The 25,681-nt window shown below is 33.6% G+C and overlaps 1 protein-coding gene across 8 annotated transcripts in view; it reads left to right on the top strand.

Moving 5' to 3' along the window:
- The window catches only part of BLTP3B (bridge-like lipid transfer protein family member 3B), an 86,559-nt gene that overhangs the window by 35,259 nt on the left and 25,619 nt on the right, over nucleotides 1-25,681 (top strand). For all 8 annotated transcript variants that reach the window (XM_069585142.1, XM_069585145.1, XM_069585143.1 and 5 more), the window contains 10 exons: nucleotides 938-976; nucleotides 2,337-2,428; nucleotides 6,152-6,341; nucleotides 7,174-7,314; nucleotides 8,441-8,611; nucleotides 13,271-13,451; nucleotides 17,911-17,994; nucleotides 19,607-19,789; nucleotides 20,308-20,426; nucleotides 22,934-23,075. In XM_069585142.1, coding sequence (XP_069441243.1) covers nucleotides 938-976; nucleotides 2,337-2,428; nucleotides 6,152-6,341; nucleotides 7,174-7,314; nucleotides 8,441-8,611; nucleotides 13,271-13,451; nucleotides 17,911-17,994; nucleotides 19,607-19,789; nucleotides 20,308-20,426; nucleotides 22,934-23,075 — 1,342 coding nt within the window. The remainder of the gene's footprint in view (nucleotides 1-937; nucleotides 977-2,336; nucleotides 2,429-6,151; nucleotides 6,342-7,173; nucleotides 7,315-8,440; nucleotides 8,612-13,270; nucleotides 13,452-17,910; nucleotides 17,995-19,606; nucleotides 19,790-20,307; nucleotides 20,427-22,933; nucleotides 23,076-25,681) is intronic.

The following is a 25,681-nucleotide window of genomic DNA, read 5'->3' as shown; positions in this document are numbered from 1 at the left end:
AAAATAATTTTTAAAATTTGGTACATATTTTAAGTTTTCTTCATAGGATTTGTTGTCAAATGGGACAGCTTAAATTTGTAGTAAGTAGAGTCTACTTCAAATGAAGGCATAAGGACTGATAAGTTATCTTATTCTGGACATTATACTTTTATTTGAAATTTTGTCTCTTTTCCCCATTTGTTTCTTATTTTGATAATTTTAAAGTTTTTTTAAAAATATTATTCCTGCTTATTAAAGCTTAATCTTTTTTATTACCTTTGACTCTAATCATATCATATCACTTCTTTGTTTTAAAGATTAGGCTTAGTTTGAGAGCCTACTCAGTAAAAATACTGCATGCTAAAATTAAAATTAAATTGGGCGATACAAAAAAGATTGTGGAAAGTTTGCTATATCCTTTGATGGTCACCTTTAATTTTTGTTCTATCTTCCATAAACCCAAATGTTTTCAAAAAATATTATCCTTAATATAGAATTTATTTGAACATTATTTATTTGATATTACTTCCATTTAACATTAATGGTCTCACTTTTATGTTTGTCTTGAATATCTACAAGGAAATTGGCTGGAATTCTAGAATTTAAAAGATTATTAAATGAGCAAAACACTGATTAAGCTTTGCCGAGAATTCTTAAAGTATAAAATCAAAATGTACTTTCAGAACTGAAGAAAAAACCATATTATTTTTTAGATAATATTAATATTAGTAGAACCTGAAATTTTTATTTAAAAAGATGACCAAGAAAATAAGGATAATAATCTTTTTAAAAATAAAATAGGTGTAGCTGATTTCAAGAATATAAATGAATTGTTCAGTTTAAGTCATCTGATATAATTTGGTATGTCTATCACTATGTTAAGGAAACATCTTGTGTTGACTACTGTTTTAAATTACTTTTTTGATGATTCATTTTAAAGAAAAATTTTCTTTTATAGATACCATGGACAAAATTAAAAACACATCCCATCTGTTTGGTAAGTTATGAATTGCCTCAGAAATAAGCGTTTATATTTGTGTATAATTACTCTGTTAATATTTTGTTTCTTAGAAACGTATCTTATGGCTTTGTTAGCATTCATTCTATTTTGATAGCATTTAGTTTTCTCAGTCTTTAAATGGGAAATTTAAACTTTAAAATGAGAGGGTCTTTAAAGTTCTTCAGGTCTAGAATATTATATTTTAAGTTAGTATATTTTATTGTATCTTTTAACTTTTTTTTTTATTTTTATTTTTACTTTATTAACTCTTTATTGACATACTGTGGGCTTCTTCTTTCAATAAAGTTTGATCCAGATTTTCTATGTTTCTGCTTTTACTGATCTAATATATAATATGTTCTTTAATGTACTTTACTGTTTAAGGAAAGTTGATTGTTTGGTCATTTACTGATTCATTCATTCAGCCAAAACTTACTGAATGCTTCCCCTCTGCCCTGAGGGAACATATATTTTTATAAGGAGACTGACAGTGAACAAGTAAACAACATAAGGCAGTTTCAGACAAGTTCAACATTAAATAGAGAATGAAGAGGTGACTGGAGATGTGTTAGTGATGACTACTAAGGATATGTGATCTTTCTTCAAGAAAAACTTAGCCTGAGGAATTTTTTCATTATTAGAGTGTTTATTTTTTCATATTTTTGTATATTTCATATTTTTATAGTTACATGTTTTAAATCTCAGGTTTTAGATTGGGAGAAGCTTTTAGAGGTTGTTTAGTCCTGTTTACAAGTAAGTAATTTATCAATTAGTAATGTACATTCTGAGGTTAGCAATTATGCTTCTGTGAAACCTGATGGTCTCAGCGGTATATGGCTACTGCTGCTGCTGCTGCTAAGTCGCTTCAGTCGTGTCTGACTCTGTGCGACTCCATAGACGGCAGCCCACCAGGCTCCCCCGTCCCTGGGATTCTCCAGGCAAGAACACTGGAGTGGGTTGCCATTTCCTTCTTCAGTGCATGAAAGTGAAAAGTGAAAGTGAAGTTGCTCAGTCGTGTCTGACTCTTCGCCACCCCATGGACTGCAGCCCACCAGGCTCCTCCATCCGTGGGATTTTCCAGGCAAGAGTACTGGAGTGGGGTGCCATCACCTTCTCCGATATGACTACTACTTAAAGTTTTTTTCTCCTGTACTCCTGTAATAAGCTTTTCCAGCAGATAAGTGCCTTGAGAAAGGGCTGAGCATTTTCTCTTTTTAGACCTTTAGAGAGGCATTTAAAATGATTCTGCTTTATTTCCTTTGCTTCTAAAGAAATGAGTGAGAAAGTAGTCTTAAATAATATCCTTATACGTAAAATAAAATATCTAATGTTTATATTTTAAATGTGTTTTTATTAGTCCTTGGATAAAGTAATAATGGAAATGAGTACATGTGAAGAACCACGAAACCCAAATGGCCCATCACCAATTGCAACTGCTTCAGGACAAAGGTAAGCTATCCATTAATATGTATGATTGGCAAAGGGAATTTTTTTTCTATAGTCGACTCTGTTATCTGCAGTAATAGGACATAAAATAAAATTTCCTAGCCTCAGTATCTATTTCAGTCACTTCTCCCATCAAACATTTTATAGTTTTAGTAAACATTTTGCAAAAGTAGCGGAATTGATTTTTAGCCTCTTTCATTCATCTTGCTTTCCTTGATATTAAATAATAATGATCAGTCAAAGGCAGAACAGCAGCAGAAAATGGAAGAAGAGCTTAGGCATTCTATAAATCAGATAGTCTCTTATTTGGTCTCTGAACACTTTCTCTGCATAACATTTGTTCTGTGCATCAATGGACCTTTCTTTTATGACTCTTAAGAGTTAAGTTCATGCCTTAAAAAAGTATAGACCTTTTGGGTTACTCTAAAATTCATTAAATATAGAATACTCACACTTTATACAGATTGAATTTTGATAAGTAAAAACCAGATGCTAATAAAGTAGAAGCCTGTAAAGGAGAGCATTTCACAAAGTAAAGGAGAGCATTTCACATAGCCATCTTGAGAAGTTAGAAAGGTTCTTAAAAAATAGGTACTTAAAAATTTGCCTATTTATCTTTGCATTCAGTAAATTTGAATCTTGTTTTATACATAATTTCTTCAAAACAGATTTTCTGCACTATTTTTGGGTGATACAGATATTCATGTAAAAAGTTTAGATAGATTTTAATGTGATTAATGCCTCCAGTTGTACAACATGGCAGCCCTGGACATTTACAGCATTCTAGGGGCTATGTAGAACCAGTGATAAACTCTTCTTGAGACTGGATGTGCACATAGAGGTACACACACACACTCTCTCTCACATTTTCCTTCTCTTTTACCAAGGTTGAACCATCTTTATATTAATGCATTTTGTGAGAACACCTACAGTCTGGTCAGTGACTTTTCACATGGGAATCGAATGGTGATCCATTCACTGCTGAGAGTTGACTGAAAGCCAGATTTATCAGATACACAGTTTATATTTGGACTGTAGGTAATAGTGATGGGGAAAAGAGCTTTCACATTAACATTTTTGTAGTCTATGTATTTTCCAGTAATTTGAGATTTAAAGTTTAGATTATGATTTCAGGTTAGCTAAGGTAGGTTGGAGCAGTTGATCTTAAAATTGGCTAGTCAGAAATATTGGAGAAAAAGGTGAAAGTGAAAGTCGCTCAGTTGTGTCTGACTCTTTGCAACCCCATGGACTATACAGTCCATGAAAAACTCCAGGCCCGAATACTGGAGTGGGTAGCCATTCCCTTCTCCAGGGGATCTTCCCAACCCAGGGATCAGACCCAGGTCTCCCACATTGCAGGTGAATTGCTTACCAGCTGAGCCACCAGGGAAGCCCAGGTAGGAGCAGTTGATCTTAAAATCGACTAGTCAGAAATATTGGAGAAAAACTGAGATGTTGATAAGACTGTTAAAAGGGAAAAAGTAGATCAGGAAAGTTGTTATAAACAAATAATTTATTTTAATTAGGTGTGGCACAAATTAGGTATTATTGTATGCTAAGCAGTTGACATTATATTTCCTGATTCATGTTTTTATAGTACCAACAAGCTTTATAATTTGGCTTTGTGTGTTAATCTATTTCCGTTTTCCGCACTTGCCAAATTGTAAGTCATTTAGGGTGCTTATAAAAATCTACAGGGTTTTTTAGGCTCCTTTTTTGAAATTAATGATTCATTAGGTCTAGAATGGTTGTCAAGAATATGAATATATATCTTCAATTCTTTATAGTCATGCAATTTAGGAAAAAACAGATCCATTGGATTTTGTTTTTAGCCAAGAGATTAAAATAGAGGGAAATTAACAATGAATAGGCTGGCCCTTCCTTCTTTGTAGGACCTGTAAGCCAACAGTGCTCCCATAGACTAGTAGTTTAGTAAACTTTGTAAGTTCAGGGATTTGATTTTCACTTCACATGGAGATAGATGTCTATGTAGAGATTAACCAGACTCAGATTTTTGTAAACTGAAATTTAGTTTATACTGGATGATATAATCAGAAAGATGTAGACTTTAGTCACTGATTCAGCCTTTACCCTTCTGATGGTAAATCCTCCAATACAATTGTAAGACTTTTTAATGTGTATAGATTAGAGTAGATGGGTTTGAATATTCCAAAGGGTATTCTCAGATAATTATTATAAAAATATTCCTCCAACTCCAGAAATATTTCTAAGTGACCAATATTTGTTCTTAGGGTCATAGTAACTCTTCCCAAATAACATACTGCTTGAAGACCACAGCAACCTTTTGAAATAGCTATTATTTTCATTTTACAAGTGAGGAAACTGAGGCTCATAGACTTCTAATACTATTAATAATACCATAATACTACTATTTATAATACTACAAATAATACTTAAACACCTTTTAAAGTATCATGAGTCCAGGGATGGTCTTCTTGCTTCTTAAGCATTATTTCATACAGTCCAAATGTAAGCTACAAAGTATATCCTGATTTAAAAGATAAGTCATCTGAATTTTAGGAAAGATAAGTAATTTTATTTATTCATTAGGATAGTAAATCAAGAAGCATAACAGGTATAGAGGAACAATGTGCATGATTGGTAAAAATGATGACCTCACTTTATGGATGTTGGCTTTGAAATATATGAGAAGCAGCCAAGTAGAGCTATCTGATGGACATTTGAATTTTATAGTCTGAAGTTTCAGCAATAAATCTGATACAGATTTTGGAATAATGGTCATGATTGAAGTAAGGTGCCAATTTTGCAAAAACTTTCACCACCCCCCTGCAAAAATGTATCGATAGTCTAGTCTGTATTTAAGTCTTGCTATACTTATCATTTTTAAAAACTTTTTTTTGTATTGGAGTACAGCCGATTAACAATGTTATGATAGTTTCAGGTGGACAGCAGAAGGACTCAGCCATACTTATATACTTAAATATATATACATGTATACTTATTCTTGAAACATGACCTTTATCGTTTCTCTGTTCTTTGCTTGTGCTTTTCCCCATTTTAAGATTTTCCTTCCTTCTTATCTCTCCTTGAGAAAAGTTCATCTTTCTTTTCTGGATATATTTCTCATTAATTATAAACAGTTTCTTCCTCTACCGAGTATACCAATGATTCCTTTTAAAAAAGCACCTAAAGACAAACTCCCTCATGTTTCAGTTACTAGGATCTGTTTTTTTTTTTTTTCTCCCCAAGTAACTTTCAAGCCCCGTAATGCCACAAACTCTGTTTTGGTTTTCTTAGGTCCTCGCATTGTTTGCATAGTAGATGCTCCGTAAATATTTACTGAATTGAATTCTATAATGTGAACTTTCTCTGGCCTTATCCCTAAACTACGAGATTATATTCCAGTTGGCCTCTACAGCCTTCTTTGTGTCAGGAATTTAGCCGTCTTATTTACTTTATTGATGCCAGTTCTCTACACTAATGCTTTTTAAAGCAGGCAAATTTGGATGGCGATTATAATAATTTAGAGAGACCAATTTTAAAAACCTTTAGCATTTTAAAATAGCATTTTCTTTTGTAGCTTACATGTAACCAGACTAGACTGTTTTAACAAAAATTCATTTTGTTAAACAAAAATGAGTAATATGGCAATTTGTATACTTGTGTGAGAATATTAACAGAAAACTTCACTTTTAATGATTTATTTTTGGCTTTAATGCATTATATTTTGCTTTGTTTTCCCAGTGAATATGGCTTTGCTGAAAAAGTAGTTGAAGGAATTACTGTTTCTGTAAATTCTATTGTCATTCGCATTGGAGCAAAAGCCTTTAATGCCTCCTTTGAACTTTCCCAGCTAAGAATCTATAGTGTAAACGCAAACTGGGAACATGGAGATTTAAGATTTACTCGTATTCAAGATCCACAGAGAGGAGAGGTAAAGATTCAATTTTTCTTTATTTGTTTAAAAATGTTTTAGCATTGATTAATATTAAGGTACATTTAAAATAATTACTTTTTATGGTTGCTTATATTCACATACTACTAGATTTACTTTTCCCTGTAAACTATACTTTTCTCTGTATTATTTTTATTTAACTATAAAATGTGCATTTTTAATGTTTTTACTGTAGTCTTTCAACTTACAGAGTTAATGAGTCCTATTTTAACTTCTAAGCTACTCAGAATTGAATTTTAAATTTACAAAATTAAAATATATTTTGTTAAATTCTTTTTGGTTACGTAATTCAGATGTTCTTTGTGTTTTATATTAAAATTAAATTACTTAAAATAAAAGTGTCAGCAGCTTTACAGATGATGAATATAATTATGGAGATGTGTTACTGAATTTGAAAGTATATAATTAAAAGTTAAAGCATAATGAATAGATCTAGAATATCATGTGAAAATTTGTGAAGAGATGCATTTTCTTTTTTGGCTGCACTTGGTCTTCACTGCAGTATGAGTGCTTTTCTCGAGTTGTGACATACAGGGTCTTCTCTCGTTGCTGCCCACAGGCTTCTCTAATTGGCCCAGGGGCTTAGTTGCTCTGTGACATGTGTTGCTTCATGGCGCATGGGATCTGAGTTCCCCGATTAGGAATTGAACCCGTGTGCCCTGAATTAGAAGGTGGATTCTTACAATTGGACCACCAGAGAAATCCCACAAGATACATTTTTGTAACAACTTTTTTGTTTTGTTTTTATAAATCTACATTTTTTCTTATTCCATTTTGTGTTTGTGAAACTAATCTCTTGCTTTCCCTTTAGGTTTTGACCTTTAAGGAAATAAATTGGCAGATGATTCGAATAGAGGCAGATGCTACCCAAAGCTCACATCTTGAAATTATGTTTGCTCCTGTTCGATTAATAACCAACCAATCAAAAATCAGAGTCACACTTAAAAGAAGAGTAAGTTAACAGAGTTGCATTTTGATTCATGTGCTAACTATTGGAATTGATGAAAAATTTTAAATTATTTATAGGTGATATATTGGCCTATTAAAACAGTGCAAAATAAAAGGAAATATAGTGCCTCAAGCAATATTTGAAGAAATCTGGTGTGATGATATTAGTATTAGTATTACTATACTAATTACTATACTAATTAATACTAGTATTAGTATTAATATTAGTATTTTTATTTTTGATAAATTGATTTCTCAGTTAACAAAATATTTATTGAATAGTAGCTTTTTTATAATTTTATGTCTCCTATTGAATATTCCTCAGGAGTGGGTAAACAGTAAAGTCTTCACTATTAGTAACCAAAACTACTAGTTTTAGAAGGCTATTAAGATATGACTGGATATTTAGATAAATATGGAAGATAGCTGCTTAAGGATGCCAGCATTTGAAAATCCACCATAGACTTTGATGAAATTTAATGTGGGAAGGTAATCACTTTTTAAAAAACATGGCTCAATTGAAAGAATTTTTCAGAGTATGACACTTAATACAAACATTGTGAAATGTGGTTAAAATAGCATTTTAGTTAATTAATTTTAATGCCTCCTTTTCTACTAGAATTACAGTTGACCCTTGAACCACACAGTTTTGAGCTGTATGGGTCCACTTATATGTGGATATTTTTCAATAGCATATACTGCAGTACTGCATGGTCCAGGTTGGTTGGACCCGAGGATGCAGAGGAACCCTGGATATGGAGGAACCTTGGATACAGAGGGCCAACTATAAGTTTTATGCATTAACCCCTGTATTGTTCAGGGGTCAGTTGGGGTTGCATTAACATTGATAATTACATGTTTTTAGCTATACATGCAGAATTAAATTATATAAATGCTTATACCTATGTAACATGTGCCTGTTAAGGTAAAGGAACCTGTCAGTCATTTTTTTACCACTGTATCTCCAATACTAGGAAATATTTCTTCCATATTATACGAACTCAACAAATATTTGGTGATAAAGGAAGCATTTATTTAAATCATTGAAAAAATTTTAACTTTTAAAAAATATAAGTGCATTCTAAGTATTATTACTTGGCTTAATTTTATGAATAATTTTTCCCTGACAGTTAAAGGACTGCAATGTCATTGCAACAAAGTTAGTTCTAATATTGGATGACTTATTATGGGTTTTAACGGATTCCCAGTTGAAGGCTATGGTACAATATGCGAAATCTCTTAGTGAAGCAATAGAAAAATCAACAGAACAGAGGAAGAGTATGGCTCCTGAACCTACACAGGTATGCTATTAAATGTTAATAGGAAAAACACTTCACTTTACATGTAAGTGGTTTAAAAACCAGAATGGTTAGTTGTTTTCTCTATGTGAATTAGATTATAATACTTTGAGTCCAAAAATTTCTTATATATCAAATGTATTTCTGTCTGTATAGTACATATCTTATTTGCAAGTCTGTGCTTGGCACTAGACTTAATGATAACATAAAAGTATTTTGATGTTATAAATACGTATTTTCAGGACATTTAAAAAAATACAGTAGTTAAAAGTTAATAAAGTCCAAAAGAAAAAAATCCTAGGTAATTATAGTCAAGGGAGAGAATGTAAGGATTGACATAAAAGCCCTAGGGAATTGCTGAAGGTGAACGTAAAGCTATTAGAATTGTCTGATGGCTGGGACAAAAATGAGGAAGCTATTTAATGATCACTTTCTTAAAATCAGAAGCATTACTAGTTTTTTTTCCTAAAAAGAAAAAGTTTTCTAACCTTTCCTAGTACTAAATACTGAGAATTTAACATGAAGATTTTTGTAGAAGGGAAATTGGAAATCCCAGTGTGTAGTGTCTTTTGATAATTTTATGAGTACGATTGACTTTTTATATCTGTCCAATAAAAACCTAATGGATATTGTGAAATCATACTTCTATGAATTATCTCATTGGAAATAGAGTAATTACATCTTAGATGCGTACTTTGTTGGTGATCTGGCTGACACGTGGTAATTAAGGCTTTATTGTGCCTGTCAAATTGTCATTGTTTACTGCCTGCCTGCTTTGTCATCAGGTGCAGGGCTAGATGCTGCTGATGTGACAATAAATATTGTCTTAACCTGCCCTCAAGGAGCTCAGAATGTAATGGGGAATCAAATGTAAAACAGATCATTGCAGTCCAACATAAATGCTAGAGTGCAGAATTAGAAATGGGGATGAGGGACTTCCCTGGTGGTAGAGTGGATAAGAATTTGCCTGCCAGTGCAGTAGATGTGGGTTTGATCCCTGGTCCAGGAGGAAATGGCAGCTCACTCTAGTATTCTTGCCTGGTAAATCCTATGGATGGAGGAGCCTGTGGGATTTCAGTCTTTAGAGTCAGACACAACTGAGCAACTGAACAACAAGAACAACTGGGAAGATTCCACATTCAATGGAGCAGCTGAGCACGTGCACCACAACTACTGAGCCTGTGCTCTGGAGCGTGTGAGCCTAACTAGTGCAGCCTACATGCCTAGAGCCTGTGCTCTGCAACAGGAGAAGCCACTGCAATGAGAAGCCCACACACCACAATAGTGAGTAGCTCCCTGCTCACTGCAACTAGAGAAAGCCTGCACACAGCAATGAAGACTCAGAGCAGCCAAAAAAAAAGAGGGATGAGGAGATTATTGAAGGATAGAGAAGTTTTAATCAACTGCTTGTGGATGGACTTTGGAAAGGTTTCACAAAGAGGATAATGAAGTTAAGTCTGAAAAATGAGTAGGAGTTTACAGGTGAGAAAATGGATATTTCAAATGAGGAAATAGAATCTACATAAGTAGGAATGGTGATAGAGAGCATGGTATTATCTGATAAAGATAAGGGGTTTAGTGTTACTAGAGCATAATTTTTGGGAGTGACATACACATGCCTTGTGAATGTGACAGCTTCCCGTTTTAAGAAAATTGTTTCACATCTTCCATTTTGATGTATACTCTTTCTTGTGTTAAGATGTCAGTCTGGTTCTCCAGTTCCATAATTACGCCTATCCTAGTATCCTACTTTACAAATGAAAAGCATTCTTCTTACTCATCGTGGTTCTCACTTGATAGATTTGTCAGGGGTGCATGGTGAGGCGGACAGGAGGGTTTTGACCCAAAAGTCTATGGGAAATGACAGGCAATTTGAAATATTGCTGTCCATGTAGGATGTGAATGACCAGTGACAAACTAACACATTAGGTGATTTCCACTTCTTTGCTTTCAACATGTTTGAAGGAAGATTTAATAAATGTCTGCTGCTAGACTATTAAAAATAATTTTTTTTTTACAGTAGATCACTATGTGAATCCTGGCATGTAACTTGAAAGAGTTCAAAGGATCATGTTGCTTTGCTAAAATAAAGTTGATTTCATTCCAGCCTACCTATTGATGTGAACAAAGTTTCCCAGAGCTTTAAGCTATAAAAACAGAATTGATGGTGAATCCTGTTTCATTCTACCAAATAATTAATATTTATCCAATAAGATGTCTTCATATATAATTCTGTGTGGGAATCTATTTTTAAAAGTTTGATGAACTGAGTACTAGATCATAGCATAGAATAGGGTTTTCCTAGGGAAGTAGCCTGAGTTTAAGCAGAAGTGGTCACTAGACATGATGGGCATTATATGTTTACTTTTCCCATGGGCATATAGAAGTCAATGGAAGTTTTTAAATAGGAAACAAAAGTTAACTATGACATGGTGATATTATAAGAGGGTAGATTGAAGAGTAGGAAGGCTGCCACTCTAGGGAAGGGGTAGACTTGGATCTCTAGTAATGGTTTGAAAGAAGAAAAAACAAGCCAAATTGGGGAAAGATATTTGAGTGTTTTATCAGTTGAGGATAGAGAAGAGAGAAAAATTGAAAACTTCTTGAATAATGAGTAATTCCATTAACCAGAAGAATAAGTACAGAAGGAAGCAGGTTTGATTAGGGAACATAAGGCTAAGAAAAGGTAATAATGAGTTCCATTTTGGAGTGGAAAAAAATAACTGAGGAAGTACAGGAGGTAATATTTTGCAGTATTACCACCATAACACTAGCGTGTTAAAGCTTGCAATAACGATTTGTGTATTATAATTTAGGATGTCATTAACAGAGATGATAATTGAAATGAAAGATCAATAGACAAAGTGTTGATGTTAGACAACATCAATAGACAAAGTGTTGTTACTATAGCTTATTTATGCAATATGTAGATAGATGTCATTATAGAAAATAGAATATAGATTAGGAAGCTATATAAAGATACAGGTTAGGAAATGAGAAACAAGGACAAAATTCTATAATGCTACTACCATAACAAAACCAGTGTTAGCATTTTGAGGTATTTCCGTACAGATTTTTTTTTTTTTTTTGCCTAAGCATCTGCATTATTTCATAGTTTAGAAAGGATGTAGTAGCAAATGGCTATAGTTTTCTTCCATGGCATTAGTACTTAGTCTTTTTTGGTCGCTCCTTAATATTTTTAGTAGTTACACGTAGCGTTGACATTGCTGTGGAGTCTCTTTCTTCGATGGTAGTTGTCACATCACTATTTTGGGTGTCATTTGAGGTGCCAAGAGTGTGCATTAGAGAGTGAAGTAGTTGTGTTCCTTTGCTCAGCTTAGAACTTGAGAGCTTTGCGAACTTGAACATTAAGAATTTTTTAAAGATTTTTCATGAGGTAAGAGTTTATAGTGGCCCACTTCCCCCCCTACAAATAGCATCCAAAAGCCTGAATGTACCTTAGTTCGAAGAAAAGAGTTTGTAGGGAGATTAATGCTTATGTTTTTATTTATATCAGTATTTATCTTGATGAAAGACAGGAAACATAATTAAAGCAATACAGGAGAGTGTTTTCTTTCAAAATATTACCATCATAGACATAAATAGTCTGTAAAGCTTTAAAGGTGGACGGGGGAAAACATAAGAAAAAGCGATTTTTCTGATGAAAATCAGTTTAATAATTAGTAAAAAAGCTTACTTGAATCCCTAGAATTTAAGGCTTCACAACTATTTCATCTTTGTTTTCCTTTAAATAATGTGGCCCCAGTCATTTTCATCGAGATTTTCATTTACTGAGTACACTTTGAAATTCTTTTTACAGTATGATTATAGTTCTTACTATGAAGAAGGTATGTATTGTATATAAGCTGTGTATATAGTACTTTAATTTTCTGTAAATAACTATACTTTTATTAACAAATTGTTCTTAGAAAGTTTAAAAATATTTTAAATAACAAATATTGTCTTCTTTTAATTGTTACCAAAGCTTCATGTATAGTTTTATGGTTAACAGATATACAGATCATCTCATAGTATAGTTATATATATAGAATTATTTTAAGCTATTGAACGTTCACAAATATCTTTATAGTTCAACAGTATACTATGTTTTCTCTCTTCGGGGAGAATGTGAACTCACAAACTGTTATAAACCTCTGCTGTTTTCTGGCTTCTTCAAGTTCAGAAGACATACCACACCTCTTAAGAGCACCTGTGGTACTAAATAATATTACAAGTGGTTTTACAAAGTAACTATTTGTTTCTTCAGGGCATATAATAGTGTATGTAGCTAATGTACACAGGGCTCACATTTTTTTCATTTTTAATATATAGAACTAATAATATTTAAATAATCTGCCTTTAATAGTTAATAAATATATTTTCTCAAACAGGAAGGGCTATAAATATGTGAATATAGCTATTCAGATATTTATTAAAACATCTTAGGTTCATATTCAGATTGTTTATGGTTCTCTAGTTTTTAGGTTTTAGTTTTATTCCTATATAATTTAGAAAATATTTTAGGGAAACTTAGTTACTAATGCAAAATAAAATGTATTTGCTTATTTTTTATGACTTTATTATTAAAAATATTTAAGATTTCTTGAGTGGGGAATGACAGATATTTAACTTCCAGTGACAAGGCAGCTTTAAATCTTTTAGAGCTCTGCGGTAGCCCCATCTACCCAGCATGCGAAGACACCACAGACTTCAAATGCTCCTGATCTAAATGACGCAATTGTGAAACTGTTCAGTGACTTTGATGTTAAAGAAACCTCCCATCACTTAGTGATTTCTCATCTAGATCTACACATATGTGATGATATTCATGCTAAAGAAAAAGGTAATAAAAACTGCTATTTGAAACTATTTTGGTTTTCTCTAAAATTTAATGTACATCTTGATTGTTTTTCATATGTAATGAGTAGTCTGTACTCTTAAAATAACTGGTCATAATTTTATCATTCATTGAGATACATAGATGAAAGGTATAATTTTAAGGATTATATACTGGTATAAAATTTTATTTTGCTTTGCTATTTAGTGCCTCAACATAATTAATTGTTAGCTGTCAATGCTAATGGTAAAATTAGTTTTTTTTTTTTTGAAGACTGACAGCCTTAGAAGATAATGAAAAATTAGACTTGCCTTTGAATTAGCTTTCTCATAATTTTGAAATTGTTCATAAATTAAATTTTAGTCCATACTCAAGTCATAGTTATTTGCACATATATTTTCACTTGATTTTAGCCCAAAGGCTGAGAAGTGATACATGTGTATTTTCAGCATGATGGTTTATCTACTATTTTCTGCCCCCTTGTGCATACTGAACTGTGCATATAAACACAACTATGTGACTGTTTAGATTTTTTTGTCTCCTTACTCCAGATCTTCCCTAAATTTGGTCAGGAAGCCAAATTCCAGTTAGGAAATTGTTTTCTTTTAGCTTTAGCTTCTCTTATTTTTCCTTATTTAATGGACACAGGTAATGGGTTAACAGGGAGCTGCCCTTGGTCACTTTGCAATCTGTGTTTCTGTATTCTAGGTGTTAGGCATTTCTGTATATCCTTCAGAGCATCCCTGGCCCATAATTGTTAGAAGGTTTCAATGTCCTACTTCTAAGACATTGGTTCTCAAACCTTGATGAGTACGAGAATCAAGCTGAGAATCTTTTATTTATGATTTGTTAAATTTTTATTTATTTTATTTTTTGCTGTGTTGAGTCTTCAGTACTTTGTGTGGGCTTTTTCTAGTTGCAGCAGGCGGGGGTTACTCTTCGTTACTGTGCATGAGCTTCTCGTTTTAGTGGCTTCTCTTGTGGAGCACAGACTCTAGGTGCACGGGCTTCAACAGTTGCAGCACATGGGCTCAGTAGTTGCAGTTCCTGGGCCCTAGAGGGCACAAGCTTCAGTAGCTGTGGCACTCGGCTTCAGTAGTTGCAACTTGTAGGCTCTAGAACGCTCAGTAATTGTGGCACACAGACTTAGCTGCTTCACAGCGCATGGAGTCTCCCCAGACCAGGGATCGAACCTGTGTCCTCTGCATTGCAGGTGGATTCTTGTCTGCTCTGCCACCTGGGAAGTCCAAGCTGAAACTCTTTTAAATGGAGGTATCTAACCTGTGGGCCTCAGACCTGAATCAAAAACTATGTCTATGAAAGTTGTTGCTCTGGATTTTTATAACCGTGAGAATGAATATTGAGACCAACCCCTGACACTTAGTCATAGATGTTATCCTGCCTTCTCAGGCAACCAGATATCAGCTGCCAGATAAAAAGGTGGAGCAGAAAAGGTTAAAGAAGATTTGAAGTTTGGAGAGATTTGTTGTCTTTTGTTTGTCTACCTTTGTATCATTTGGATTATAGGTGGCATCTTCTGCTTTACTGATTTGAAAGGCAAATTAAAAATAGTTAAAACAAACCAAAATATCAAAATGAAGGGTCAAGTTTAAGTGATAAGCCAAAAAACAGAGAAAAGTGTTTTCTAAGCTCTTTTACATTCCTCATTCTATATTCCCTTATCAGTTCAATTCAGTTCAGTTCAGTTGCTGAGTTGTATCCAACTCTTTGCGACCCCATGGACTGCAGCATCCCAGGCCTCCCTGTCCATCACCAGCTCTACTCAAACTCATGTCCATTAAGTCGGTGATGCCATCCAACCATCTCATCCTCTGTCATCCCCTTCTCTTCCTGCCTTCAGTCTTTCCCAGCATCAGGGTCTTTTCAAATGAGTCAGTTCTCCCCATCAGGTGGCCAAAGTATTGGAGTTTCAGCTTCAGCATCAGTCCTTCCAATAAATATTCAGGACTGATTTCCTTTAGGATGGACTGGTTGTATCTCCTTGCAGTCCAGGGGACTCTCAAGAGTTCAAAAGCATCAATTCTTCAGCACTCAGTTTTCTTTATAGTCCAACTCTCTCATCTATACATGACCACTGGAAAAACCATAGCTTTGACTAGACGGACCTTTGTTGGCAAAGTAATGTCTCTGCTTTTTAATAAGCTGTCTAGGTTGGTCTCTTATAGAATAAAAGATGTTATTTAAGGAGAAAACCCCTCTGCCAAAATAGCTTCCTCACACTATAAATCTATAATCAGTTCTCTGCTATTGTAAAATCCAGAAGGGCCTGAAATTCTTTTTCATAAGTTTGTAAAGAGTTTATTTTCTGGCACAAGTTTATCTAATGAGCATGTTGCTATTTATCATCTTTATTTTACCCACTTAGTATAAATACTTGAGTTTTGCTGAAGAATTACTGTCTTTCGTTACTCTGTGTAGACTTTCGAGGTGGTGCTAGTGGTAAAAGAACCCTCCTGCCAGTGCAGGAGACGTTAAGAGGCACGGATTAAATTCCTAGGTTGGGAAGATCCCCTGGAGGAGGACATGGCAACCCACTCCGGTATTCTTGCCTGGAGAATCCATAGATAGAGGAGCCTGGCGGGCTATGGTCTATAGGGTCGCAAAGAGTAGGACATGACTGAAGCAACTTAGCATGCATTACTTTGTGCTGCCTCAAAACCTGCTGGCAATGTTGTGTGTATGTACAAACACACACATACACCCTCACATACATACCATATTACTTTATTAAGAACCTGAAGCAGTTTGGCTCTAGGTGTTTTAAATATGAGATTGTAGTTCTATACTAGAAATTCTGCCAGGTGCGATAAATTGGAGTTAAATTAATATAGAGAGTATGTACATAGCTTTATAGTAATTTGTGTTTGTTTAGTCCATGCTGGGTTTTTTATTATTTTTATTTTAGCCTGTGCTGGGTCTCCATTGTGGTACCCAGACTGCTCATTGCTGTGACCTCTCTTGGATTTCAGAAGTTGGAGCCTGTGAGTTTGGTAGTTGTGGCTCATGGGCTCTAGAGCATAGGCTCAGTAATTGTGATGCATGGCCTTAGCTGCTCCACAGCATGTGAAATCTTCCTGGACCAGGGATCGAACCCTCATCCCCTGCATTGGCAGACAGATTCTTATCTACTACACCACTAGGGAAATACTGTCCGGGCTGTTTTAATATTTGATTTTTATGTTGGAGTTATACTGACTGTTTACCTTTGGATTTTTTTTAACCTTTTAATTTTTTTCCTTCTAGTTTTATCAAGATATAATTGTCATGTAACACTGCATAAATTTAAGGCATACAACATATTGATTTGACTTACATATGTTATGAAATGACTATCATAGTAAATGTAGTGCCCATCTATCATCTCATACAGACACAAAATAAAAGAAATTAAAAAAAATTTTCCTTGTGATGAGAATTCCTAGGATTTATTTTCTTAACAACTTTCATATATAACATACAACAGTGTTAATTATATGTATCATGTTGTACATTATATTTCTAGTACTTACTTATCTGATAACTATGAAAGTTTATACCTTTTGACTGCCTTTATCCAGTTCTCCCTTACCCTATCTATAACTCATGTATATGTGGAATCTAAAACACAAAATATATGAACAGACATAACAAAATAGAAACAGTTTTAGATACTTCCAATCTTAATGTAGCTATGTGACTTTAGATAATTCACCTAAACTGCTGCTGCTGCTGCTATGTCACTTCAGTCGTGTCCGACTCTGTGCGACCCCATAGACGGCAGCCCACCAGGCTCCCCTGTCCCTGGGATGCTCCAGGCAAGAACACTGGAGTGGGTTGCCATTTCCTTCTCCAGTGCATGAAAGTGAAAGGGAAAAGTGAAGTCGCTCAGTCGTGTCTGACTCTTCGCGATCCCATGGACTGCAGCCTACCATGCTCCTCTGTCCATGGGATTTTCTAGGCAAGAGTCCTGGAGTGGGGTGCCATTGCCTTCTCCTCACCTAAACTAGTAGATTCAATTGCTTCTTCAATAGGAGGCAAGATGGTGTAGTGGTTAAGATTTCCTGGTTTCAAAACCAGCTCTACACTTACTGGTTGTACAACCTTGACCTATTTAATTTTGTTAAGTAAACAGATTAATGTTACCTGTTTTATAGGTTCATCATGAAGAACAAATAAGTACACTTAAAATTTTTAAAACAGTGCTTGGCATCTGGTTAGGGTTGTAAATATAAAAGTTCTGCTATTCTTGTATCCTTACCTTTTAGCTTAGTACTTGCATATGATAAGGGCTCAATAAATATTTACTGATTGAATGCATTTCTTAAAATCCTTATTGTATTAACCTTGGTAACAGAGACAGTTGTCACTGCTTGGACTGCCAGTGTGGTAAGTGAAATGTTTCTGATATTTGCTTAATCCTTCTTTCTCTCTCTCTCTTTCAATTTCATTTTTTTTCTTTCCCCAGAGTCAAACAGACGTATCACTGGAGGGGCTATGCAGCTGTCTTTTACACAGCTAACTATAGATTATTATCCTTATCACAAAGCAGGTTTGTATAATAGTTTCTTTAAATTATGGAAATCTTGCTTTTAAATTATATAGCCAATCTATTGCATTTGTTTTTATTTAATTTTTTTAAGGAGAAAACAGATCAAGACACTTGATATTTTTTCCCCTGGCCAGTATCATATGAAGAAAATATAATTGCCATAGAAAACATTCATGTAGCTTATGTTGAGGTTTATGTAGATTATTAGCAAGTATAATTGTTAGAAATTGAGAAAGATTAGAATATAGAAGACTACATTTGTACTATTTTGTTAGCTGTGACAAAAGAAAGTTATTAATACGTTTTGCATTTTAAATTATGTATATTCAAAAATAGAGTAAAGCAAAAGGGTAACAGTGATTTTAGTTAAGTTTAGGATTCCAGGTACCTTTTTTGAAACTTTTCTGTACTTTCTAAATTTCATCAATAGGTACGATTTAACAGATTCTTTAATCAAATATTGATAGGTACTCCCCCTCCCCAAATAATGAAAACTAAAATATGTATGTTTATGGCCAAATTAAGTAATTTGACCTTTTATCCATTTTTGCATTTTGGTGATATGTGACTTTTTATTTTTTAATTCATACAAATAAGGAAAAACAGATAGCTATAAAGAATTTTCTAGGACTTTTAAAATATGATCAAATTTTCCTCTTCACAAATTTCAATTTTCCAATATTTTTCATTTCTGTGTCAGTACCTGAAAGAATTTAAAGGTTGTGCTATTTAGAGTTTTGTTTGAAGGACTTTGTGTTGCTTTGTCTGTCCTCCTGATTCATTGGTTACTTACATATATTGAATATAATTTTTACCATAGAAATCTTTCCTATTTGCAAGGTAAAACTTATAGTCATAAAGTATATTTTATTTTCTTAACCCTTTTACATAGATATTATTTCTCTTAATTGCTACAGAAAAACCTAATAATCCTGACTTTAAATTTTTCCTCCAAAGATATATATATATATATATCAGTATATCAGCAGTTACTTTACAACACGTCTTTGATGAAGAATCTTTTTTTCTCTATGGTATTTTCCAGGATTCTATCTAAAGGGGTTATGCCAGGTGGGTGAGCATTCAATGGAGGTTGACTGCCAGTGCTGCTTCTTATTGAAACTTTGAGTGATGGTCTGCTAAGCCTGGGTTCTAGATACAAATCCTCCCAGGTTATTTTCTTTTAATACTCTCTCTCAATTCTAAATATTTTACTCATATTTTATAGGAAGATTAATGTCTGTAGTCGGTGAAAACTTCAAATTTATTGAAAGATTAAAGAATCCCTTGAGAAAATAAATATATTACTAGAAACTTTCAGTTCAGTTCAGTTCAGTTGCTCAGACTCTTTGTGACCCCATGGACTGCAGCACACCAGGCTCCCTGTCTATCACCAACTCCCAGGGCTTGCTCAGACTCAAGTCCATCGAGTTGGTGATGCCATCCAACCATCTCATCCTCTGTCATCCCCTTCTCCTCCCAACTTCAATCTTTCCAAGCATCAGGGTCTTTTCTAGGGAGTGGAGTTTCAGCTTGAGCATCAGAAGCTTTGCTATAATGGAATATGTGAAAAGTGTATTTTTCAGTGAAATACTTGTTATTCATTTTACAGGAGATAGTTGTAATCATTGGATGTATTTTAGTGATGCAACCAAAACAAAAAATGGATGGGCCAACGAGTTGTTACATGAATTTGAGTGCAACGTTGAAATGCTTAAACAGGCTATAAAGGATCATAATGTAGGTTCACCTCCTAAATCCCCAACACATGCCTCTCCCCAGCACACACAAACAGGTATTTTACCTATAACAACATTATGTCATTCCCCTAATATTAATTGTGGGTGTGTATATGTGTGAATGTTCACCATATGGTATTTTCTGTAAATAAGTATTGTGTTTAATTAATGTCTAGAATATCTGTACCTCATTCAGATCATAGGATTATAAATAAAAGTACTTTATAAATTAATATAACTAATAGAAGTAATACCCCTGTAGAATATTACAGACTCCTAAATGACAGGTAGATTTCTCTTTTTAACAGGAGTTCTACTAAAAGTTATTGTATGAGAGTTTCTTAAGTGTGATATAAGTATGATTCCCATTTAAAGAACAGTCATCACAAATAAGAAAGTAATGATCATAACAACTTATATTCTTGTATCAGTTTATATATAACGTGTTTCCACATATGTTATCTTGTTTGAGAAATTAGGGTTTATCTATATTTCTAGTAGCTGATTAACAATAGAAGAGTGACTGTTAAAAATAATTTTACTCTAAATTGAAAGGAATTTTTGTTTCCCACAGAGAAAGATTCAGCTCTGAAAGGGGCTTCTAAAAAGCCTTCAGCGTTATCTCAACAATCCAAAGTGAAGTTAATGTCTAGTTCTGTTGTGGTTAGACTCGCTGATTTCAATATATACCAGGTATGTTTTATTTTTTAAATTAAATCTTCTGATAAACACCTTTAGTATCTCCTGCAAGCAGCTCTTATAAACTGTGCCACCATTTTGTTTATAAATATCTTGACCAGCTTTGTGAAATGACTAAATTAGAGTAGAAATACCAGTTCATTGATTTTTGTTTGCATGGCTACCCAGAATTAGGCAGAATGTGAGGTTAAGTGCTCAGTTTGCCATACTGCTAAGTCTGCACAAGACTTCTGACTCCAACCATAGGTTTTTGGATTTCCCTGAATGGGCCACGGCTTTGAGAATTCACTAGAAAAACTCACAGAACACACTCAAATCAGTTATGCTCAGTGTCTCATTTATTACAGGGGAGGGATATAAATTAGACAATAGGAAGAGAGCCTAGAGTGAAGTTTGAGAGGGCTCCAAGTTTAGAACTTCCTTGCCTCCCAGGATGAACATTTAATAATATGCATGAAATATTGCCCATGTAGTTGAATTCAGTCTCTATGGGTGGACTTGATTCCAGATGACACAAGCCTTCACCCTCTAAATACCACCAAGACTATCAAGTGTGGTCAGTCCCATTCTGAGTCAATTTGTAAATCATGTACTATCAGTTGTGGGCTCAGAGGTCTTCCACGAATAGGAAATTCCAAGAGTTTAGAATTAGCTCCTAAGAGCAGGAACAAAGACCAGACAGACCTCTCTTTGGAGGCCATATTCCATATTACACAAAGGTCTTCATGGAGGAAACTAAAATACAGTTTTTGCTTAATCAAACTAAGTATTGGTTATCCTGTGACTAATACTTTTTAGCTAAGAACTCTGTCCCATTTATACTAATAGTCTTATTCAGGCTATAATTATACAACATGGTCTGACATCCCAATCATTGAGACCAATACAATAGGGACATGACCCTTTTTTAAATAAAGAATTTCAAGTATAAATTATTATTTATGAATTATTCTGGTATATTTTGATAAGTCTATGTCTTTGAAACTTGGTTTTATCTGAAAAGTTTTCATTTTACTTAGTAATTTTTGACTGGGGCCAGTTTTTCCCTGCAGGGGATACTTGATGATGTTTAAGGACAGTTGTCACAGCTGGGGGGTGGTTGTCACATCTGGAGGGGGTTGCTGCTGGTGTCTAGTGGGTAGAGATAGTGATGCTGCTGAACATTCTACAGCCCCCACAGCAAAGAATTATCTGTCCTCAGATATCAATGATGTCGGAGATGCGTTGATGTAAGAGTTGTATTCTTATTGTGCAATTGTTTCTTTCTTAGTATTCTATATGTAATGCATTATATTTGAATAAGTTCATATGGAAATGGGGAAGGAGGATCATCCATAATCCAGTATAATTAAGGATGAAGTACAATAAAGAAATCCCACATATACAGAGAACCAAAACAGAGCAAAAGTAACTGGAAGAAAATAAGATAGTATGTTCATCCCAATCTGAAAAACTTTTAACTGTTAAAAGAAAAAGGAAAAAACTATTATCTACTAAAATAACTTGACACTCTAGAGTTGAAAAGAAGTTTTTTCCATGAGTACTTAGAAAAACTTATTAGATAGTATAAGGGACTGACTTAAATTTAAGAAGACTGTACAGATACTCAGAAGGTTTGATTAGCAATTTATAAAAAGGAAACAAACCAGTGAAGAGTATCTACTTTGTGTGAGAAATATACATGTTTGTTGAATGAACAAAAAAAAAATAACTTTGAGGTACATCCCTGGGTCTGCTAAGCAAGCATAAATAAATGAAATTGATAAGATGCTATCTGTTGAATTTTGGAGAGATTTGTATACATGCTTTTGATGTAATTAGCTGTTTTGTGGAGAGCGAAAGATGGGTAACGTGAATCTTAAAACTAATAGTTTTTTTGGAAGAAAGCTCAGACTGTTTGACAGGAGCATTCATAGTTGTACTGTTATTTTTAAATTTTTATTGTGGTAAAATATACATAACATTTATCATTTTAGCCATTTTTAAGTGTACAGTTCATTGACATTAAGTATATTCCCATTATTGTGTGATTATCACCACTGTCCATCTCCATAATTTTTTTATTATTCTAAACTAAAGGTCTTTATATAGTTATATTATTTTTCATAATAATGAATTATAGTAGAGAATTATTATGAAGTACGTAGTTGGGAAGTAGTCTAGTCTTTAAAACTTGAATCTTGTCCTGACTCTGCCATTTATATATTTATACTGTCTTACAGAAATATTTTGTTGTAAGCCTCAGAGTAGTAAATTTGCGAAGAAATTTGAACAGAATTGAGTTTGTAATTGATGAGAATCCAAAGAGGTTATGGTTTTATAAGTTGTTTTGTATTATTTTAAAAGAGTTTAATGTGAAATTAAATATATAATAAAGATTACAGTGGCAGTTAATTATTGGAAATAGTTTTAAGAGTTTGAAGTGATGTTTGTGTTGCATAAATCTTTGGTGGAAAGGGCTTTGTTTAGTGTTACTTCAATAAACTTAATTTCTTTTTTAGGTCTCTACAGCAGAACAATGTCGATCTTCCCCTAAAAGTATGATTTCTTGCAATAAAAAATCCCTGTATCTCCCACAAGAAATGTCAGCTGTCTATATAGAGTTCACAGAGTATTACTATCCAGATGGGAAGGATTTTCCAAGTAAGAGCATTTCCTATTTTGTTTTTATTTGTTCATTACTCATGAAGATTTTTTTTTCATTCTAAGTTTTTGAGTTTTATAAATGTGAAAAAAGAAAAACAGAAGTCTGTTGTTCTTTACCCTTATAATCATTGCGTTTTGTACATAACTCTAGTATAGCATTTTTACATACTTATTATTTGTTTCTGTGTTCTTTTTCCTTACTAGCTTGTAGCATCCTTCATATCAAGAACTGTGTAGTATTCATGCTTAATTTTATTCCTGTGGTTTGACTCATTTTTGTTCTTAGCAGCTGTTGTTCAATGAAGGAATGAATGAAAGTTAGATTATTTGTAGAATAAGATCAATGTTTTTTCTTTAGTAAAATGCATTTATATTTCATTTATATAAAACTATATTTCATTGAAAAATGAATGATAAAGTTACCCATTTAACTGTAGAGAATTTGGGAGGATGGGTTTTGATACCTAGATGTATACCTTGGACAACTTTTAGCATTTGTCTTTAGTTAGAAACATTGAATTACATGAATTTTTATTTGTAAGCTACTTTATGACTGTACATTTATGTTCTTTGCTATTGTCTCAATTCATCTGATTCTTCAAACAAAAATTTGCCATTGTTTATGTGGTACCTTTTTCATTATTTCAGTTGAAAATCAGAGTTGAAAAAAGGTGTTTAAATGAAATGGGTTATGTTAATTTTAAGTGGGTTAATTTTTAAGTAGAACTCCAAATTCTCTGGCCTACTTAGCCCATTTGTTTATTATTCACTTAATATAGGTTTTTAGTTTCAAAGGGAATTTCTGATGCTCATGCCTTTTTTGTGAAAAAAGAAGATATCCTGGAAATAACTTTGAAAAAAAAAATATCAAGCTATTTTATTTCAATCCTCATTTGTACCAATTGTTTAGGATCTAATCCTCACCATCTTCATGCTTTTCAATGGTCTTTTTGTATGTTTCAAATGTGTTTTCTCTTCTACCTTCTTGACAGAAACTGTGAAAATTAAGATAGGTTAAGGCATTTGCTCAGCACCTCATAAAGAATAAAGTGGCACAGCTGAAACTCAAGTATAGGTTTTCTAAATCAAAATTCTTCCCACCCCGTCCCATCCTCACCCCCAAATTGTATTTCATTGCCCTCTAGTTGTTTGCAATCATTTATCTGTAATTGGATAATCCCTTTGTTTCCAACACCCCCCATTGTTTTCCTTAAATAATGTCTCATTCATTGAACTAGTAATTTTTCTTCAGAGTAAAGCCTATAGTTTCCAAGATTTCTGACTTCTAATCTACATTTATTTTTATCAGTTTTGTTAATGTGCACCAGGGGAATTAAAATATTCTATAATCTATACATTTTCTTCTGATAAAAATATAAAATTCCTTCACAGCAATTTGAATCTTAGCCCCCTAATATTTAGGAGTGAAACTGGTTGGTTATGTTTAACTACTTTTAACTTTTTATTATGGAAAATTTCACATATATAGAAATAAAGAACGTAACATTGAATCCCTATGTACAGGGAGGGATTCATTTGCAGTTCTCACATTTTATCTTTCTGTTAAGTGCTCCAACTTCAAAAATATATAATCTTTTCTTTATAAATATAACATGCATTCATTATATATTATATATAAAGAAACCCCCCCCCAAAAAAAAAAAGAAATATGCCGGTGAGCTTACAATTTAGAGAGAACTTCTGCTAATAAAAAGTATCAGTTTGCTAACACTGCCATAGTAAAACACTACAGACTGAGTGGTTTAAATGACAGAAATGCATTTCCTCATAGTTCTAGAGGCTGGAATTCTAGGTCGAAGTGTTGGCATGGTTGTTTCCTCAGAGACCTCTCTTCTTGCCTTCTAGATGGTTGTCTCCTCACATCTTTCCTGTGTGTGTGTCCGTTTTTTAATCTCTTCTTATCACACCTGTCATATTCGACTAGGGCCCACCCCTATGAACTCATTTCGACCATAATTAAGTTTTTAAAAGGCCTGTCTCCAAATACAGTTATTCCTGAGGTATTTGGAGTTAGAACTTCAGGGTGTCTATTTTGAGGGGATGCATTTCAGACTATAACAGTGAGTATAGTGGTGTTAGTCCTGTTTTGAATGTTTGCATTTGTTTAACATATTTGATTTACATTCTGACCTTTCCCCTTAATGATCCTAGTTTTCTACAAGTTTATTTTAAATATCTTTAATAGCTATGTAATAACCTATTTCATAAGTAGACCCCTGTTAGAAACTGCATATAGATCTTTTTACTGCCTAGTGTACTAAGTTTCTTCCTCTGTCTCAGATCTGCGGTCAGAGTTGTTCTATTCTTCTCGACTACATTTACTCTCTAGTTCTCTCTATGGTTGCCATTATCACTAATCTATATTTGAGATTCCCTCTCCTTTTTTCCCTCAGCGTGATTGCCTCAGCAGCCCACCTCCTTACTATCCTTGAAGATAAGCACCTCCACATCCCTGATAAGATGTCTCTGTTGTACTTTAATTTTTCTCCTTTCATATATGTCTCTTGTAATCATCCATGAACTTTTAAAGGAAAGATTTGTGACCTTTTATATATTCTTTGTGCCTAATACAATACAGTTAA

Source organism: Ovis canadensis, chromosome 3, assembly GCF_042477335.2.
Source record: "Ovis canadensis isolate MfBH-ARS-UI-01 breed Bighorn chromosome 3, ARS-UI_OviCan_v2, whole genome shotgun sequence".
NCBI classification, from domain to species: Eukaryota; Metazoa; Chordata; class Mammalia; order Artiodactyla; family Bovidae; genus Ovis; species Ovis canadensis.
The sequence above is the reverse complement of the archived record's forward strand: the minus strand, read 5'-3'. Positions and strand labels throughout refer to the sequence as shown.